Genomic DNA, 21547 nt, shown 5'->3' with positions numbered 1-21547 from the left:
TGTGGCATCTCATTGTCAAAATTTAGTACTTCTAGCTTAGAGGAAATAGCGATTTATTTTTAAGATGTTTTCCATTATGCAACCGGATCATATCACTAAATGATTTCTCAAGATAGCAACATGTTCAACATTTAATTAAAATCATACTTCATTTATTTACAAAAAAAAGATACAATAGTTTTCATCCGTGTTTCCAAACAATCGACTACGTACTTTCAGCACATTTCTTATTTTTTAGCCGCGTGGATTGGCACGACATGTTCCGCTATTTCCTTCACCACATTGGGAGATGTTTGGCAAAAATATTTGTCCCGGTGGACATGGTTGAAGAGTTGGTTGACCGAGAATACAAGCGATGAACATGGTGCAGTCTTGAGGATAAGGCAATGCTCCAACTCCTACGCCATTGCAAACGCCAGGAGGCAAGTTGGAATTGGGAGGACGTGTTGGCATTACGGTAGTGCCTGGGGCTTCAGTTGTGGAGTTGCCACTTCCATTGCCATTACCAGTCCAGCAGACCTCCTCTCCAACAAAATCACAAACTTCTCGTTGATAGTCGAAGATTGTTCCTTCTGGTTGGCAGCGAATTGGTTCTCCAGGTTCACCGTTGAGGCATTCTGAAAAATATGAACAATCCTCTTCCGGAACCGGGGTACCATCGGGTTTTCCTTCACACAGGTTCTGAGACGATCCCCAACAAACAACGTTGGATGGATGGTCGCAAACTTCTCGAATGTAGTCGAAGAGCGTTCCTCTTGAAACACATGTTACTTCCTCAATTTTTGCTCCACCTCGGCAAATGTGGAACTTGCTGCAGTCCTCGGATGGGATCAGACCGTCCGGTTGTGCGGCACATCGATCTGGTTTGAAGCACGTTACAAACTCCCGGTGATCGCAAGCAAGACGTTGATAATCGAAATAAGTTCCATTCGGTCTGCATTCCAATTCCACTTCGGTGTTGTTCTGGCAGGTTACGAAAAATGAACAATTGTTCAGGGAAGGAAGTAAAGTTCCAGTGCTCATGCCCGTACATCTGCTTTGCGTATTATTTGTACCATTATTTCCGGGACGTGGAGTTGTTGGACGATGGAAACCGTCGTACCCACTAAGGTCGTATAAATTCGCGAAAACGGATCCCCCCAACAGGAGGACCGCTCCAATGAAAAAAGCACTGTGCATAATGCTGAAAAATCCGATATCTATTAATGTAGAAAATGTGCGAGGCCAGTTATATAGGCATTGGAATGAGCTTAAAAGGTTTTCCCGAAGATAAGTGCAATCTGTATTATCAGGAGATAGAGAGGGCTTCTTCAATTTAACGCTAACTTCCTATCACTAGCAATTCTGTTTTGATTTGACAAAAGGTAGGCATAAAAATTTATTCATTGTTTTTCTTAACTAGACAAATAAGATGACAATCTCGATTGTTGGGCCGTTTTGTGTGCATTTTTGCTGTAGATATATTCTGCGAGCTTTTCAGGAATCTTTGAAATAAAAAGTATCTATGCCTTCATCTATTCTCAACTACCGTGGTGTCACATCGCTAGCTGCCTGTTCGAAGGTATTAGAGAGGATCGTAAACGATGTTATTTTCTCAGCTTGTCGGAACTGGATCTCCGAAAATCAGCACAGATTTTTCCCTAAACGTTCGGTAACCACGAATTTGACAGTTTTTACATCATATTGCATATCACAAATGGATGGTGGAAAGCTAATTGATGCAATTTATACTGATATTTCGGCTGCATTAGATTCAGTGAATCACGATATTCTTCTGAAAAAATTGCAACGTTTGGGATGTTCCGAACGACTATGTGCTTGGATAAAAAGTTATCTTACGAATCGCCGTTTAGCTGTTAGAATAGGTTCTGCAGAATCTCCTGATTTTATTCCAAAGTCTGAGGTTCCTCAAGGCAGCCACTCTGGCCCTCTGTTGTTTACAATGTTCTGTAATGACATTAATTTGCTTCTTATTGGCTGTGAAGTTCTCCTGTATGCAGACGACCTAAAATATTTTTGGTCATAAACAGTATAGCTGATTGTTACGAGTTACAAGGCTTCCTGGACATGGTTGTGAACTGGTGTGCTGATAATTCACTTGTTTTAAGCGTTGCTAAGTGTTCTGTTATTACATTCAGTCGGAGGAAACATACATTCATATATGAACACAGTATACTGGGTGAGTCTCTGCAACGTGTGGATCAGATAAAGGATCTTGGAGTTTTACTGGACCGTCAAATGACTTTCAAGCCCCATTACTCTGTGGTACTCGAGAAGGCCAACAGGATGCTGGGATTTATTATACGCCTGAGTACAGAATTCACTGATCCCGTCTGCCTGCGAGCTTTACATTGCTGCCTGGTTCGACCAATATTGGAATCTGTGAATCTGGTATGGTGGCCGTTTGAGGCTTTGTGGGTTGCGCGTTTCGAAGCAATTCAACGACGATTTGTGCGGCATGCTCTCCGTGAACTACCTTGGGAAAACCCGTTAAATCTACCGCCTTATCCAGAACGATGTGCTCTGCTTGGACTCCATACGCTGGCGGATCGTTATTCCATTGGTCGATCACTGTTCGTGGCAAAGATCTTGAGAAATGAAATTGACTGCTGTTGGCTGCTTTCCCGTTGTAACATTTATGCTTCAGAACGAACCCTTCGTAATCGAGACTGGCTCTCATTGGAACCGAGAAGTACGCGCTATGGCAGTAACGACCCCCTTCGTTCCGCAAAAATATGCTTCCTCCGTTATTATACCCTATTCGATTTTAATGTGTCCATTGCAACTTTCAAACAACGGATTGAGCATAGCATGAGTGAATGATTAAGAAACTAGCAAACGATTTATGTAAACCTAGATTTAAGTTTTATTCATTTAGACACCCACCTTTCTCAGATGATATCAAGATAATGAACAAGATAAACAAGATCTAATATATTAAAGGCTTATTATATCTGTACTTCACGCATAGACTCGGAAACTACAGACCAGAATGATGGGATCATTGGTTTTTGAGGCCGGAATTGTTCTTACAAATTCGTGGGAAAGTTTCACCTTATTCAGTATGTACAATGTTCATGTTCTTTATCAACAGATGACACTTTTTGGTTAGTTAAGCTATTTGGTTTCATTCAATTCAGTAGCATATTTGTTAAAAAAAAGCTTCGAAATCATACTAATTAACATTATTCAATGGGCCAAAATGTTTTGATGTGGTTACCATTATGCGATTTTTTTTTCTCCAGGCGAGGCTAGCTTAGAGTGTAACTACACCCATAGAAGAGGTTGCAAAAATCCAATGCCTATTTAGCATATCTCTGTGCCGATAATGCGCTGAAATGTGCACTGTGCCGAAGACGGTATGTTTGAAAAACCGTAACTGGCATAAGGACTCGGCTCCCAACCAAAACGATGCATGACCACTACATTCAAGCGAAACAAGAAAAACATTTTATGGGATTTCCTTCCTATTGGATAATTCATCCCAGAAACAAGAAAATAAAAAAAAGCACGGCGCCGAAGGGAGAGTCGAACTCAAATCACCAATTATATCGTCTTGCCAGTTTGACACCTTAACCAGTGTGCTATTTAAGCTTCTTGCAGGACGAGGGATATTTGTCATAGGATTTCTGTCACCGATCAATCACAAAATAAACGCACAACGGTGGCTTCCCGGCGTTTGGTCTCCTTTCAATGCATTCCTTTGTCTTACGATGGAAACGGGAAAGGGAACGGGAGTGAAGGAACGGGAAACCCATTTAATGAGAACTGTGCTTTGCTTACTGTGTGGCATGCTCCAAACCATTCCTTCATTCATCCTATCATTTCAAACCATCATCTTTATACACACATCCCTAAATCCTCAAATTTCCAAAATCATCATAAAGACCCCACACGCAGCAGCAAAAACCTATTCAACTGCAAGACCTCACAGTCTTAGCAAGTAAACCTTTTTGCTTTCCTTTACAGTAATCATAAACATAACAATCACTTTAAATGTTACCCTTCCTGAACCGAGCAATAAATTATGCATTGCCAGCATTCCTTCAAGCCATTCCGTAAAACCCAAACATGACCCAGAGAAGAACTTTTTACGCCATTCCGTAAAAAACCAAACATGACCCAGAGAAGAACTCGGTCATAAACAAATAACTGCTACCACATGTTTACAAACATGTTTACCAATCAGATGGCGCGTCGTCTTCCTGAATTCCGCTTTACTCGTTTCGGCTTAACTTTAAGTTACCACCTAAGTACGTTCGAGAAATAAAATCAATCTGAAACCAACTTCAAACCAAGTAAGATATCAGTGATCCGAAAGTTCGATTGCCTCATGGCGACCGTGACATGGCGACCGTGACAAAGTAAAGCAATCTGGAAAAGTGTTGTAAAAGTTGTCTTCAAGAAGTGCTAGTGACTAATTAAGTGCTTATGACTAATTAACAATGGGTTGGTTCTCGGCCGACGAGATCGTCGCGCCGGTCGTTAACAGTTCAAACGACCAGCAGAACCTCGCCCAAACCATAGCAATTTGCCTGCTAGCAGCAGTTGCAATTAGCTATGCGAGTGCAAAAATACTGGCGAAACTACACCGCCAGTATGTAGAACGTATCGCGCAAAGGGCGATAAACCGAAATTTAACAATCGGAGCCTAAACTCGTTTGGCAGTTTCCAATTTTATTGGCTCGCGATTTTCAAAGTGAATCGTCAATAGTGAAAAAAAAAACTAAGTCTTGGTATTTCCGGACCAATTAAAACAGTGAAAAAAAAATCCTTAAAATTCAAGTGAAGAGACTCAAAAGGCGACTTTTAGTCCCGAACAGTAAGACTATTTAAAAAAAAAAATAAAAGTTACAAACCCGCCAAGATTTCCATCAAAATTAGGTGAAAAAAAGTGAAATTGAATCCGTTACCGCCGGGAGAAGAAAAGACCACCAAGGAAACCTAGGAAGCAACGAAAGGCGTCAAGCGGCTGGCCAAGGAAAAGCCACAGAATCAAGAAAGGAGAAAAAAGACGACGATGAAGCTGAAGTAGAATAAAAATGGAGACAAGATCCAGCAACAGCAGCGGCGACAACAACAACGACGGCACCGACACAGAACGGTACGGGCAGCAGCCATAATTCACCAGGTATCCATCAAACCGTCATGCGAGGTACATTCATTCAGAAAAATCCTATTAATTATGCCATAAGAAAAAAATAATTAAATTTATAAGACTGTCTTATGATGGAAATGAACTCAAAGGACGAACACCGGTTTCAATAAGGGATTGTTGTTTTTCATAAGATATTCTTATGCGAAAAGAAAATTTCGCATGCAACAAAAATAATTCCAAATTGTTTTCCAAATCATTTTATTTTTGGTCTATTTGTCTGGTACAGCATCTTGGCGACAATAAGCAATCTTTCAACATTTTTTATCGCCGCGGCTCTTTGACTTCGCGCTTCTCGACGGTCTGAAATGAAAAAAAAAATAAATAAAATGTATCTATCTATTGTGATTGCAAGTATTCTCAACCTTCATTTAAATTGAATTTCAACGAAAACTTATCACTAAGAATGTCAGAATCACATTAACATCAAAGTAACTTTACTATTAGCTAGTGCTTCTGACGACGATGAAATAGTTGTCTGAAAAAATGTGTTCATCATTTCTTCACAATGCCGTTTCCTCTATTTTCATAAAAACATCGAATGAAGATTAAAAGAATTACATAAGACTCTCATGAAAAACTATTTTACACTCTAAAAAGAGGCTCATAAGATGCTTCTTATGTAAATTATAATAAGAATTTAAAAAAAAAAATTTTTTTTCTTAATGTCAAAAGTCCAAGCTTTAATTATTGGAAAAGTTATAGAATTGCAAAAAATAGAACAAAATCTTAAAAAATCAATTAATCACTATATATCAAAGGCTACTCTAGATAAGCATTTGACAAATGCATCTCGACTGTTCGACGAAATTGATGCACTTCTCTTAGCAAATCAAGATAAAATTCCAGACCCAGATTTTTTTACATACTTGAAGCAAGCCAGGAATTCACTAGGCTACGTGAAAGAAAATTTCAGAATAAAAAGCATTAAAACAAATACGACAATGCCTGAAGTAACAGCACCTTTTGATTTAAAAATGGCGACCGCCCTGGTACAACCTTATGATGGTTCACCAGTAGGTCTAGACGCATTTGTGGATTCAGTTAATCTACTAGCAGAACTGACCATAACTCCGGCACACATAATTATTGCCGTGAAATTTGTAAAATTAAGACTTAATGCATCAAATAAAATTTGTTCGTTCTTGGTTGACACTGGAGCGGACATTTCTATTCTGAAATTTGGAGCAATTAATCCTAACTGGACTTATAACCCCGACAATCGTTGTTCTATTCGAGGAATAACGACTGAGGAAAAAGTAAGTTATGGCACAATTAATTGTTTAATCGACACTGAAAACTATGCTCTTGAAAGCAGTTTTCATCTTGTTGGAAATGATTTCCCTATACCAACTGATGGTATTTTGGGAAGAGATTTCCTTGCTAGGTATAAATGTGAAATTAATTACGACTCATGGATGTTGACTGTATATTATAACAGTGCATGTATCCAATTACCTATATATGACAACCTGAATGGACCATTTGTCATCCCAGCCAGATCGGAAGTCATTCGACAACTATCAAGTTTAAATATCGATTCCGACATAGTAGTTGAATCGGCACAGATTCAACCTGGTGTATTCTATGCCAGCACCATTGTAAATAAACTATTATAGAAGGTTTATTCCTAGATTTGCACAAATTTGTTTTAATCTTAGTAAACTTTTAAGAAAAGATACTCCTTTCAATTGGACTCCAGAATGCCAAAATTCATTCGAAACTCTCAAGAGTGCATTACTAGAGCCCCAAATATTACAATATCCCGACTTTTCAAAACCCTTCATATTAACTACAGACGCATCAGACTTTGCCTGTGGCGCTGTATTATCTCAATTACATAACCAAGATGATCTGCCTGTCTCGTTCGCAAGTCGCGCGTTTACAAAAGGCGAACGAAACAAACACATCATTGAGAAAGAATTAGCAGCCATCCATTGGGCTGTAATGCATTTCAAACCTTATTTGTATGGACGTGAATTCATAGTTCGAACTGATCATCGTCCGCTTATATACCTATTTGGAATGAAAAACCCGAGTTCAAAACTAACACGAATGAGGCTGGACCTAGAGGAGTTCCAATTTAAAATAGAATATATACCCGGTAAAAGTAACGTAGCTGCAGATGCGTTATCTAGAATACAAATAGATAGTAATGAATTATCAAACCTTCAAATTTTAAGAATGCAAACCAGGTCAATGCAACGCAAGCCTGAGAAAGTGCAGACAAGGTCCATGGCTAGCAAACCTTGTTTAGCCAATTGCGATGAAAATATAAAAAGAACGAAGCCTGATCAACTTCGAATATATGACGCAACAAATAATGCGCAAGTAACAAATTTAAAGAAAATTGCATTTCAAATCTTATTCAATGAAAAACTACCGGTAGTAAATGTTACAATCTTCGATAAAAGATATAAAAATGGTCTAACTCTAGCGTTAGGACTAGAACTCAATTTAAAAAATTTGAAAAATATTTTTCAAACTATTAATGATTTTTTTCAATCACCCAATACTATAGCAATTTCAAAAAGCGTCACAATATTCAATTACATAAGCATCAATGACTTTAAACAAATTGGGAACAAAACTATTAAAACGATTCAAATAGTTATTTTTGATCCACCCAAAATAGTATCAGATCCTACAGAAATACAGAAAATTTTGGAACATAACCACTGTTCACCCACAGGAGGACATATTGGCATATCCCGATTGTATAGAAAATTAAGAAATTCTTATATTTTTCCAAACATGAAATACACAGTTAGCAAATTCGTTAAATCTTGTGAGCTGTGTAAACTTAATAAACATTTTTCTTCTGTAAAAGAAAATATGGTAAAAACAACCACACCTATTAAACCATTTGATATAGTTTCAATAGATACAATTGGACCATTTAGTTTAACACCCAATGCACAGTGGTGCAAAACATCAATCTAGCTGTACGAAATTAATAGCGCCCAGGGATGAAGAGATAGACATTCGGTGTCTTCAGCAACATTGTTCAGTTTTACATGGAGCATATTCTAGTATCAAAATTTTTGCCGAGGGGTCCACCATTAGCGAGATAAAAATGCTAACTTTTTTGTTTTTCAAATTAGGGCTTTGATGTCTTCGACAAAGTTGTTTATCTGATCAAAATACATAAGTTTGTTGAATATGTCAAAGTCCTATCACATCACCCTCAGAAGTTACAGTCAAAGTAAAAAAAATCTCATGAAAAAACAGATTTTTGAACCTGACGCATTGTAGATTGGATGAAATGGTTCGCTGTCTTTGTAACAAAGTTGTAACAAGCCACGGTCTACAATTGTCTCATACATTATGATGGGTTTAAAAGTTGCTGAAGCTCTATAGAAAGCATTTAGTGTATTTTATTGGCAATTTTGGAAGGCTCCTCCATCAAAAAGTGCACATTTTCGCAATACCCCCTTTTTTGTGATTATTTTTGATGATAAGCGGAACCATTTCCATTCGAAATTAGCGGGGAAATCGGTGGAACTAGTAGAGATTTGAATGATTGAAAATACACTTTTATATAAAAAATAACCTATTTTACCTATAGAAAAACCGTTGAAAACATTTAATTTATTAATAAACTGTTGCATTTTTCCTTTATATAGTTTGTTTTATTAAAAGACATTAAAAATCTTTTTTTTTTTAATAATTTAAACTCCAAAAACATTAATGAAACTAATCTGTTAAATTTGGTAGAGCACTAAATAAGTATTTTATATCATATAAATGAATAATAGAACCGGTTTTGCCAGTACAATATAACTGCTTCTACCAAATTTAACAGATTAGTTCCATGATTTTTTTTGAGTTTAAATGATTTGAAAAATCGAATTGAAACGTCTTTCAATAAAACAAACTATAAAAGGAAAACTGCAACAGTTTAATAATAAATTAAATGTTTTCAACGGTTTTTCTATAAGTAAAATAGGTAATTTTTATACAAAAAGTGTATTTTCAATCATTCAAGTCTCTACTAGTTCCACCTATTTCCCCGCTAATTTCAAATGGAAATAGTTCCGCTTATCATAAAAAATAATCACAAAAACGGGGGTATTGCGAAAATGTGCACTTTTCGATGGAAGAGCCTTCCAAAATTGCCAATAAAATACACTAAATGCTTTCTATAGAGCTTCAGCAACTTTTAAACCCATCATAATGTATGAGACAATTGTAGACCGTGGCTTGTTACAACTTTGTTTCAAAGACAGCGAACCATTTCATCCAATCTACAATGCGTCAGGTTCAAAAAACTGTTTTTTCATGAGATTTTTTTTACTTTGACTGTAACTTCTGAGGGTGATGTGATAGGACTTTGACATATTCAACAAACTTATGTATTTTGATTAGATAAACAACTTTGTCCAAGACATCAAAGCCCTAATTTGAAAAACAAAAAAGTTAGCATTTTTATCTCGCTATTGGTGGACCCCTTGGCAAAAATTTTGATACTAGAATATGCTCCATGTAAAACTGAACAATGTTGCTGAAGACACCGAATGTCTACACCCAAAATTCAGCCTCTGTGCCAATGGCGTGTAGTCAATTACATAGCATCATTGGTACAAGAAGATAACGCGACCGGTGCTGATTCGATTTGCTCCCACTGGCATTAATCTCCCAAGTTAACCGAATTGCGTATGTCTGAAAGAAACAAAATAAAAACGTTTGCACGTCCCTCCCTATCGCATCACAAGACGAAGAAGGATGGAAATAAATACCGGCCAACACCAGGCAGCCAGCGAACCGAGCACTGTACGTGTGAATGTAGCAAAAGCAACAACAAAAATATCCTTCTAATTCAATCCACCAGCACCACGGCCAAGCTGTGCGTGTGTATGCAGTAAAAGCAACAAAAAAAACATTGCTTCAATTCACCGGCAAACAACCATCGGCCAAGCTTTAGCAGCTGTGTATATGTAGCGTGTGTATGTAATAGCAGGCAGTAAGCAAACACAGTTCTCATTCAATGGGTTTCCCGTTCCTTCACTCCCGTTCCCTTTCCCGTTTCCATCGCAAGACAAAGGAATGCCTTGAAAGGAGGTCAAACGCCGGGAAGCCACGTTCTTTTGTTTGATTGATCGGTGGCAGAAAGCCTATGACTAATATCCCTCGTCCTGCATGAAGCTCAAATAGTACACTGGTTAAGATGTCGGACTGGCAAGACGATTTGAATGGTGATATGAGTTCGAATCTCCCCACGGCGCTGTGGTTATTATTTTTATTTTCTTGTTTCTGGGATGGATTATCCAATAGGAACGAAATCCCATAAAATGTTTTTCTTGTTTCGCTTGAATGTAGTGGTCATGCATAATTTTGGTTGGAAGCCGAGTCCTTATGCCAGTTACGGTTTTTCAAACATACCGTCTTCGGCACAGTGCACATTTTAGAGCATTATCGGCACAGAGATTTGCTAAAAAGGCATTGGATTTCTGTTACCTCTTCTATGGGTGTATCTCTTCATCCCTGGGCGCTATTAATTTCGTACAGCTAGATTGATGTTTTGCACCACTGTGCAATGGCAACAGATACGCTGTGACGATGCAATGCGATCTCAGTAAATACATCATTTTAGTTCCCATTCCTGACACAACTGCATCAACAATATCCAAAGCAATAGTAGAGAATTGTATTCTAATCTATGGCCCAATGAGTGCTATTCGCACCGACCAAGGAACAGAATACAAAGGTATATTTGACAACATTTGTGACCTTCTCAAAATAAATCACACTTGCTCCACTGCATACCACCCCCAAACAATAGGATCCTTAGAAAGAAATCATAGGTGTCTTAATGAATACCTAAGAACTTTCATAAATGATCTTAAAACAGACTGGGACAGTTGGCTACCTTATTACAGTTACTGTTATAATACAACTCCAAATTCATCTCACGACTACTCACCGTTCGAAATTTTGTTTGGCAAACCCGTAAATAAATTTGAAAATATCAATTGGAATACAGTTGAACCTTTATATAATCATGACTCATATCTACATGAGCTAAAATACAAACTTCAAGTAATACATCAACATGTTTTTAGGAAAATAGAAGAAACCAAAACACTTAGAACACAAAAAATTAATAACAATATAAATCCTACAACATTGTACATCAATGACCTTGTATACTTAAAAGTCGAGGGTAGAAAAAAACTAGACAATGTTCAAATCGGACCATATAGAATTATAAAATAAAACGGAAGTAATGCAGAAATAAAACACGAAGCTACAAATCATACTACGATTGTTCATAAAACCAGATTAATTAAACATAAAAATAGTTAAACAAAAATTATCCAATTCAATAGTTAAACAGGAGACGACTGCAACATTTAAATTACTATAATTAGTCTGAATGGTTACACCATTCTTCGAAAGGAGGGAGGTGTGGCATCCTCCAAACCATTCCTTCATTCATCCTATCATTTCAAACCATCATCTTTATACACACATCCCTAAATCCTCAAATTTCCAAAATCATCATAAAGACCCCACACGCAGCAGCAAAAACCTATTCAACTGCAAAACCTCACAGTCTTAGCAAGTAAACCTTTTTGCTTTCCTTTACAGTAATCATAAACATAACAATCACTTTAAATGTTACCCTTCCTGAACCGAGCAATAAATTATGCATTGCCAGCATTCCTTCAAGCCATTCCGTAAAACCCAAACATGACCCAGAGAAGAACTTTTTACGCCATTCCGTAAAAAACCAAACATGACCCAGAGAAGAACTCGGTCATAAACAAATAACTGCTACCACATGTTTACAAACATGTTTACCAATCAGATGGCGCGTCGTCTTCCTGAATTCCGCTTTACTCGTTTCGGCTTAACTTCAAGTTACCACCTAAGTACGTTCGAGAAATAAAATCAATCTGAAACCAACTTCAAACCAAGTAAGATATCAGTGATCCGAAAGTCCGATTGCCTCAACTGCCTGCTATTACATACACACGCTACATAGACACAGCTGCCAAAGCCGGGTAGCTTGGCCAGTGGAAGAAATATTTTTGTTGTTGCTTTTGCTACACATGCGCAGCTTAGCCGGTGGCTGTTTGCCAGTGGATTGAATTGAAGCAATGTTTTTTTTGTTGCTTTTACTACATACACACGCACAACTTGGCCGTGGTTATTTGAGGGCGGATTGAATTGAAGGAATATTTTTGTTGTTGCTTTTGCTACATACGCACAGTGCTCGGTTCGCTGGCTGCCTGGTGTTGGTCGGTATTTATTTCCATCCTTCTTCGTCTTGTGATGCGATAGGAAGGGACGTGAATTCGTTTTTATTTTGTTTCTTTCAGACACACGCAATTCGGTTAACTTGGGAGGTTAATGCCGGTGGGAGCAAATCGAATCAGCACCGGTCGCGTTATCTTCTTGTACCAATGATGCCTTGTACCAATGATGCCGCCATTGGCACAGAGGCTGAATTGTGGGTGTACACCCATAGAAGAGGTTGCAAAAATCCAATGCCTATTTAGCAAATCTTTGTGCCGATAATGCGCTGAAATGTGCACTGTGCCGAAGACGGTATGTTTGAAAAACCTTAACTGGCATAAGGACTCGGCTCCCAACCAAAATGATGATCACTACATTCAAGCGAAACAAGAAAAACATTTTATGGGATTTCCTTCCTATTGGATAATTCATCCCAGAAACAAGAAAATTAAAATTAAAACCACAGCGCTGTAGTGAGAATCGAACTCAAATCACCAATTGTATCGGCTTGCCAGTCCGACATTCTAATCAGTGTACTATTCGAGCTTCATGCAGGACGAGGTATATTTGTCATAGGTTTTCTGTTACCGATCAATCACAAAAAAAACGTACAACGGCAGCTTCCCGGCGTTTGGCCTCCTTTCAATGCATTCCTTTGTCTTAAGATGGAAACGGGAAAGGGAACGGGAGTGAAGGAACGGGAAACCCATTGAATGAGAACTGTGCTTTGCTTACTGCCTGCTATTACATACACACGCTACATATACACAGCTGCTAAAGCCGGGCAGCTTGGCCGATGATTGTTTGCCGGTGAATTGAAGGAATGTTTTTGTTGTTGCTTTTGCTACATACACACGCACAGCTTAGCCGTGTTTGCCGGGTTTGCCGGTGGATTGAATTAGAAGGATGTTTTTGTTGTTGCTTTTGCTACATTCACACGCACAGTGCTCGGTTCGTTGGCTGCCTGGTGTTGGCCGGTATTTATTTCCATCCTTCTTCGGCTTGTGATGCGATGGGGAGGGACGCGAAAACGTTTTTATTTTGTTTCATTCAGACATACGCAATTCGGTTGCGCTGGGAGGTTAATGCCGGTGGGCGCAAATCGAATCAGTGCCGGTCGCGTTATCTTCTTGTACCAATGATGCTATGAAATTGACTACACGCCATTGGCACAGGAGCTGAATTTTGGGTGTAGATTTCGAAAAAATCGAGCAACTAATGCCGTTTTCGTTTTTCTCCACTAGCGCGGGGCAAAACTTTTTCTGAATAAACAAACAGAATCGTTACCCGGGACGATGCAAATATATGGTTGCTATACTCACCCTTATGCTTACCCCCAACACTGACAACTTTTACGGGGTGCAACCGCCTGCTTGAGGTTCAAATCTCGGGCAAAACTAGTGGACTTCTGAATTAATAAACGAACATAATAACAGCAGTTAGGGCAAAACTCGTGGGTAACTAGGTTGCCCCTGCCAATAAACGAAAACACTATAACTAAATAAGGTAAATACATGCTATATACGGTGACTTTTTCAGAACAATTACACGAAAAAACGGCATCTGTCACCTTTTCATCCTCGTTTGTCTTTGATAGAAATGGGATGGGAATGGGATCGAAATGGGATAGGAATGGGAGACGAATGGTATGACCACTGATAAGCTGATATAACTCTGGGCCCCATTCCCATCAACCAACGTATCAGTAGTAAGTGAATAAACCGTTGTTAGTGATAGCGCTAGTGTACTAGAAAAAGCTCGCATAAAAGCTACGCACTTCATATGTTGCTAAGAATAAGCTCGTATAACAGAGTCGTATGTTATATGTTGCCATGGTGTTGAATGCGTTGTTTTCATTGTGAAAAAATGAGTCGCAAGTGCGAAGTTATAGATTGTTATAACGCTAGAAATCGTTCTTCTAATTCGTTTTTTGCTTTCCCTCAAAATGTTGAAAGGTAAGTATTCTAACCATAAATTTAAATCATATATATTGTGAAGATTTAGAAAACGATATCATTTTAGCTGCTCAAAATGGGTCAGTTTTTGTAACTCGCCGGAACTATTCGAGGAGTTCAAAAGTGGAGGAACTCAAGCTGTAAAAAAAAGGACTATTTGCTCGGACCATTTTACTAGCCCTGATTATTTAGTAGAGAACCCAATAAAAAAACGGTAATTATTTGAATATCAATTTAGTTAATAGCGTAACTTTAATAATAACCTGTGTACATACATACTAAAAAGGTTGCGTAAAGGAGCAGTTCCTTCGGTTCAAAGTCGTGAAACTAGAGTTCTAACCGCAGCTCGGAGATCAAAAGATAATATGATGACTGCTGAAAACGAAATTGAATTTCAGAGTGCTGAACCACATTCTTCATCAAACATAAATTCAAACTCCGATGACAGGATGGAGATCGATGTTCATCAGATAATCGAAAACCCAATTCATGAAGAGGCGAATAAAGATCTTAAGAGTGTGGAAAATGACCGTAACTATTTTTTTAAATTTTGTATTTCACAGTTTAACAATTCTGATTTTCAGGAGGTCATTCTAACAAAAATGAATCCGTAAACAGGTTTAAAGCTCTGTATTTTGCCGAGAAAGAACGATGTAATAAAGCTCTTCGGAATGTTGAAAAACTTAGGAAATCACTTCAAAGCGAACGACGAAAAAGTAAATGGCGCCTTGTTTCAATGGTTTCAAAACAAAACCATATAAATAATTTGAAAATTAAATTAAAACACCTCAAAACCGCTAAAATTAACGATTTTAATCTCCTTAAAAAGCTGAAATCTAACAAGGTGCTGTTTGACTCGCTTTCAAATAGTTTAAAAAAACCTCAGGCAAGACGATATCGTAACGAAACACGCAAGTTTGCCCTCGGGACCTATTTAGCAGGACCCTCAGCATACCGATTCGTCAAACAGACAGAAATTCTTCCACTTCCGCATAAAATGACAATCGGAAGATGGAATGAATCCATTCGCACGGAGCCAGGAATAAATGAAGCTCTTCTGAACAGGTTACAGGAAAAAACGCGAGTTTTGAACGATAAAGAACGAGTTGTGGCAATGTGCATTGACGGCATGTCAATAAAACCACAATTGTCATATAAAGCGAAAAGTGACATCTTTATAGGATTTCCAACAGATGGAACAACGACAAGATGTGAAAAAAATAATCCTCGAAAACTAGCAAATGAAGCTGTGGCAATAGTGATCACCGGACTATCGGATATTAACCAAACTTGTTGGAACAATATGACGGAATCAGAAAATAATAAGAAAAGAAAGCGCTTTAAGATGGTAAGTAATGAATCCTTGATGTTGATTAGATCATAAAACCAATTATAATTTCCAGGCCATTGGTTATGCTTTAGCAAAAAATACCATGGGAAGTACCGCACAATTGCGATTCATTAAGAAGACAGCTGAAGAGCTTCGTTCGCGAAATTTATTCCCTTTGTCCCTAACGATGGATCAATGCGCGACTAACATAAAAATGTTCAAAGAAGCTGGCGGAACATGGGATGAGCCAATTATTAAAATCGGAAATGATCATATGGCAGTTTTTTTCGACAATCCTCATTTAATTAAAAATGCCAGGAACATGTTGACTAAACACAATGCTGTTTTCAACAAAAATATAGCCTCATTCAAGGACGTGGCTCTTTTGTATAAAGTAGATCATAAAACCGAGCCACGGTTGGTCCCCAAGTTAAGTGAGAGTTGCATCACTTTGCCACCATTCACTACAATGAATGTGGCTTTAGCTACTAGAACGTTGAGCAATTCAGTGGCCCGAGGAATAGAGTACTATTCCCAAATTGGAATAATGCCACCATCAGCTTTAAGAACTGTTCCGTATATTGAGTTTTTTGATACCCTTTTTGATGTATTTAATTCGAAAAGCATCCACAGTACAAAAGTAAATTAAAATGAATGAGGATTTTTTGTTTCAATGTTATTTTCATAATTCTATTTAAGCCTTTTAGGAGTGCAATCACGGATCAATCGTGTCAATGGTCGTTTTTGAAGAAAGCTATGAAAATATTAAATAAACTTTATTTCACAAAGAGTTCATGCATAGATATTAAAAAAGTAAGTTTATCTCGAAATAATTACTAAATTTAAATCTAACAGAACTTTTTTTTTCATCCAGGCACCTGCTGAAGCTACAAAACTTCTGTCTCATCAAAGAAAACCCAATTTCATAAACGGTTTTATTTGCAACATCCATGCGCTCAGATGGTTGTGGAAGGAATTGAAAAACAACTATAATTTTGACAACCTCTGTACAAATTCCTTGTGCCAAGATGCTGTAGAGAACCTTTTTTCCGATATACGAAGACGGTGTGGGAGAAATGACGCCCCTAATGCCTATCATTTTGGGAATGCATTTAGGTTGTCTGCATTATCTGCCAACGAAAAACTAAGTACAGGATCAAACTGTGAGCGAGATAACTCCGAGCCATTAATTCAAGAACATGTAGAAACCGAATCAAGTTTACTACAGATGCCTGTTCAGTGTGCTAATAATCGAGAAACGCTAAATTTAAATCAAAATTACTCGATAAGGGAGCTTAATGGCCTGATGTATATTGCTGGCGCTGCAAGTCGCAACTTACGTCATGCACGATGTTTCGAAGCGCTATGCTGTGATGGAGAAGAAGCAATTCAAAACGCCAATTTCAAATTCATCTTTTTAAAAAAAGCAACATTCAAGCCTAGTTCCAAATTATTTGATATTGCATTGAAAGCATTCTCTGCATACAAACAGAAATTCAGAACATTTCTGTATAAAAACCGGAGAAATGTCAAACTTCGTTTAAAAGCATTAATTGCTCATGATACTTATTCAGAAGCGATCTGCAAAAGTTGTTTTAATAGAGTTTTAGATAGAATTTTTAATACTCTTATAAAATGCTTCATAAAAAAAATTAATGCTTCATCGATTGTCACCAGACGATGCATTACCAAAAGAAACGGTAAAGCACGAAGGATGAATTTGAAGGAGAAGACTAATAAGTTATAATACATTTTAAATTGTTATGTTTTTTTTTGTTTGTTTGTTTTTCCATAATTTTTTTTGTGAAACAATAAATCCAAAAGGCTAAAATACAAAAGGATAATTCAATTCCGGAATTCCTCTTCTCCACGATACCCCTACCTAATTATCATGCCTTTAACATAAGGTTGCCAGAATTTTTTCCACTCCCATCCGGGCCTAGCAATTCCGGGCATTTTTTCAAAAAAACCTGGCAAAATCCGGGCATGGATTTCAATTTTTCAAATCCAATAACCGGGCAAAAACCGGGCAAAATTTAGGTGTTATTATATATAAAAGCAAAGAAAAAATGCAAAAAAAAAATGAAATTAATATTTTATTAATGTAATTGCAGACTTCCAAAAACTTTTTGGAACACTTAAACATTTAAAGGTTTATAAAAGTAAATCAGGAAATTATTTGAAACAACCGTTGAAAATGTCCATACCGTTAATCGATTTTGCCGAAACTTGCTCAAAAACTTTGATTTTTTTTTATGTCTTTGTGAAAATTGTGAAAAAATCCGGGCAATATCCGGACTTTTTTCACGATATCCGGGCAACCGGGCCGGACCGGACTTTCTCGAAATTTTGCATCAAATATCCGGGCAAACCCGGATAAAACCGGGCAATCTGGCAAGCTTACTTTAACACAATCTTTTGCTCAAAATCCGACGATCACAGATCCATTATTTTTAATTTAAGAAATATTTATTAATTTGTTTCGGATTTTAACACTATCGTGTTATTTATCCCTTTGAAATCTAAGAAACCATCATCAGTTTAGGCCAGTTTTCAAAAAAATGATTTCGAAATGCTCGCCCGCAAAAGCAACCTGATCGATTTTGTTAGCTTCAAGCACCAAAGCTTACTAATACGGGAATGATCAGCTAGGTGTCGCCCTGAGATCTGGGGGATACGATTTCTCTTCCGATTTGCTCAGTAAGTTATATCAGCTTATCAGTGGTATGACCATCGGATGGGAATAGGATGGAAATTAAATTGGAATGGGATGGGAATGGGATGAGATGGAAATGGGATGGGAATGGGATGGGAATGAGATGAGAATGGGATGGGAATGGGATTGAAAACGAAAAGCTGTTTTTTAAAACTCTCGTTCGTCGCCACGCTCATTTTGGTAGTTTAACTAGCCATGTTCAAAGAAATTTTCAGAGAGAGAAAGCAAAGAGGGAGAACTCCCATATTTGAAACGTGTGGCGAAGCTGAGCGGTAAACTCAAGTAAGAGAGCTTGTTGGGGCCATACCTTGGTTCCTTCGAAGTGGTTCCTTATAATCCCGTGTTTCACCGACGGCTCTCCAACACCGAACCAATCCAAGAAAGACTATCAGAGTTTCCCTTGTTCCCGTGCAAGGCCTTGCGAGCAAACTTTCTCGGATAAAAAGTGTTCAAAAGGCGCACAACATTGTTAAAGACTAAGCACAATTTCATTGCGCTAAACAAACACAATTTATTACTTAAGGTACTAACGGTTTTAATAAGCAAAACTAGATTTTGAACTTAACATATATTGTAGCTTACCTAACGAGTAACACTTATAAAATTTTATCCGATCCGGAGTAGTGGGCAGGCTCAACTCGACTGGTTCGAGTGGTGAGTTTTGCCTTCTGCCTCCTCATTCTGCGATGTTTTTTCCCAGGCTGCAATACTCTCGCTCACGATCTTGCTGTAGTCGCTAGAAACAATACCGGTTGGTGATGATCATCTCAACCAATAGAGCTGTTTTTGAAATTTCTTAAGCACACTTGCTGAGCGTGTACAGATGAGACGAGACAATTAACCTCAAAACCTCTCGGTACAAAAAACGGGCAGCCGGGTGACGCACATGGTCGTTTTTGAGGTTGATTGTCCCAAAACTGAAAAGTGTTGGTGAAGCAACCAGCATAATATCACGAACACTACCAGAGGCAAATAGGACTATACTGATGATTGCTGGCCGGTTTCATCGATCAGTAACTCGGGTACCAAACATGGGATGAAAAAACAATCCGTCTTCTGCCGTCTATTGTGTGGTAGAACGTAGGTAGCTGCTCGCTCAGACCGGTCCGTATAGAAAACACCAGCTCGAGCGATCGTCGAAAATAATACAGGCTGGTTGTGATCGGTTGTGATGATTGCTGTTGGCTGGTGATCACGGGTAGAAAAAACCTTGTTGGTGCCGGCTATTTTAGACCGTAGGTCGTCGCTCGCTAGTCCTATGGAAAACACCGGCTCGAACCAAGATCAGCTGGTTGTGGGTTTTTGGTTTGTTTCGTTGCCAGCTATCAGTGGTGCCACTAGGGTCTATTGCGGTCGTAGACAACACGCTTTTTGATGTGACGGGGCCCCCCAGGAAATTCACCCGTCACCCGAATATGGGTGCCGTGGCGACGAACGTACCGGTTTACATACTCACACAGCGTTATAATCTTGTTTTGTCTTGTGATGGAATACGGGATATGTTTTATTTGGTTTATTTAAGACAAATGTAGAATGGTTTTTAAAGAAGATTAAATAGTAGTCTAAATTTTTATCCGATTTTTACAAACCATCCAGATGGCAGAAACATAGATTTTTAGTCACTTATCGAGGAATTCGACGGTTATTTCTTAATGTAAAGCTTGCTTCATTTAGAAATAAAACAAACTTTTGCTCATATTGTGGTGCTCCTGGTGGACAGATTTGGAAGCTCTTAGCGCCCACGTGTCGAGAGCTATGGCAGCTTCACGTATGTATTTTTGACATTCGGCAAATCGACATTTGGCAATCGACTACTTTGTAAACAATCAACATGGAAACCGAAAGAAGGGAAAACTGTGCACAGTTATTTGAAAAATCCTGGACTGCATCTAAGCTAGCTAAACAGCTGAAATTTCCCAGAAATACCGTATGGCGCGTTATCAAAAGGTTTAAGTAACCATTAACGACGATTCGGAAGCCTCAAGCCAATCGTCGGAGTGGAACTGTCGACCGGAAGCTGCGTGGTAAGATTTTGAAGACGATTTCCAACCTGTCGGACCGTGATTTGGCCAGGAAATTTGATGCTGCCCATAGTGCCCATAGTCCCGTGAGGAGAATTCGACTCCGGGAAGGAATCAAGTCGTACCGAGCTAGCAAACAGCCAAATCGTACCATGAAACAGAAATGGGTGGCCAAGATCCGTGCTCGGAAGCTTTACGACCAGGTGCTGCACAATTTTCCCGTATGTTTGGATAACGTGTCGCTCTTAAGCCTACCTTCATTCTGATGATTTGGCAGAGCATTTGCAGCTGTGGTAAATAAACGCAAGTTTTCGTTACAAATAACACAATGTGTAACTATACCAAAAAGAGTGTCTTCAAAAACGTTCATTCGATCCCACTATCATCCCGTAATGTTTTGGCCAGATTTGGCAAGCTGTCATTATAGCAAAGTCGATCAAGAATGGTATGCAAAGAAGGGGGTCCAATTTGTTTCGGGAAACCTCAACCCACCCAACTGCCCCCAGTTCCGCCCTATTGAGAAATTTAACGAGCAAGTTCGATTTGTGATCAAGATTTTGGGAAGGCTTTTGTTCGAATTTTCAATGATGACCAAGAGGGTGTTTAACCGTACCAAAAAAACTTCTCACAATCAACCAACAAACAGCCGACAACATGCGAAAAACCATCGCTTGCCCGCCTACTATTGGAGAACACCAAAACTACAACTCCACAACTATCCTGTGTTATTCGACGAGCGGTGGGCGAAATGCTTTTCAACGAAAATGCCGGACGACAGTCCTGCAAAACAGGTGTTTTCTACGAATTTGGTAGGAACGAGACGAGCAGACACGCAACGAGCGAGGTGGTTAGAACAAGTGGAGCGTGATATGACGAATGTGGGATGTTCGAAAAATTGACGAGACGGAATACTATGTAAATAAAATAAAATATAAAATAAATATGTTTAATGAAAGGAGCAGCAAAGCATACTGGGCTTTCTAGTTTAGAATAAATTTTTATGATAGGTAACCATTCGCCTCGAAAAAGTGTATGCGCTTTTGAGAATTTCCCGCGTAGTATTGAAAATAGAGAAAGCAAATTAAAAGTCAAAACTTGTGTTTTTTTTTCTATATATTCACATAAGAT

At 38.4% G+C, this 21547-nt stretch overlaps 2 protein-coding genes across 2 annotated transcripts; one reads left to right on the top strand and one right to left on the bottom strand.

Moving 5' to 3' along the window:
- Positions 1-130: 130 nt before the first annotated feature.
- LOC129749758 (uncharacterized) lies at positions 131-1189 on the bottom strand. The gene has a single exon (XM_055744829.1). It carries the CDS (start codon positions 1177-1179, stop codon positions 235-237), a length of 945 nt encoding a protein of 314 aa, XP_055600804.1. The 5' UTR covers positions 1180-1189; the 3' UTR covers positions 131-234.
- Positions 1190-4420: 3231 nt separating this feature from the next.
- On the top strand, positions 4421-8050 carry LOC129747381 (uncharacterized). Its single transcript, XM_055741559.1, has 2 exons — positions 4421-5155; positions 5385-8050. Exon 2 carries the CDS (start codon positions 5821-5823, stop codon positions 6772-6774), a length of 954 nt encoding a protein of 317 aa, XP_055597534.1. The 5' UTR covers positions 4421-5155; positions 5385-5820; the 3' UTR covers positions 6775-8050.
- The last annotated feature ends 13497 nt before the right edge of the window (positions 8051-21547 follow it).

The sequence above is a fragment of the Uranotaenia lowii genome, chromosome 2, assembly GCF_029784155.1.
Source record: "Uranotaenia lowii strain MFRU-FL chromosome 2, ASM2978415v1, whole genome shotgun sequence".
NCBI classification, from domain to species: domain Eukaryota; kingdom Metazoa; phylum Arthropoda; class Insecta; order Diptera; family Culicidae; genus Uranotaenia; species Uranotaenia lowii.
This window is presented reverse-complemented; position numbering and strand designations above follow the sequence as displayed.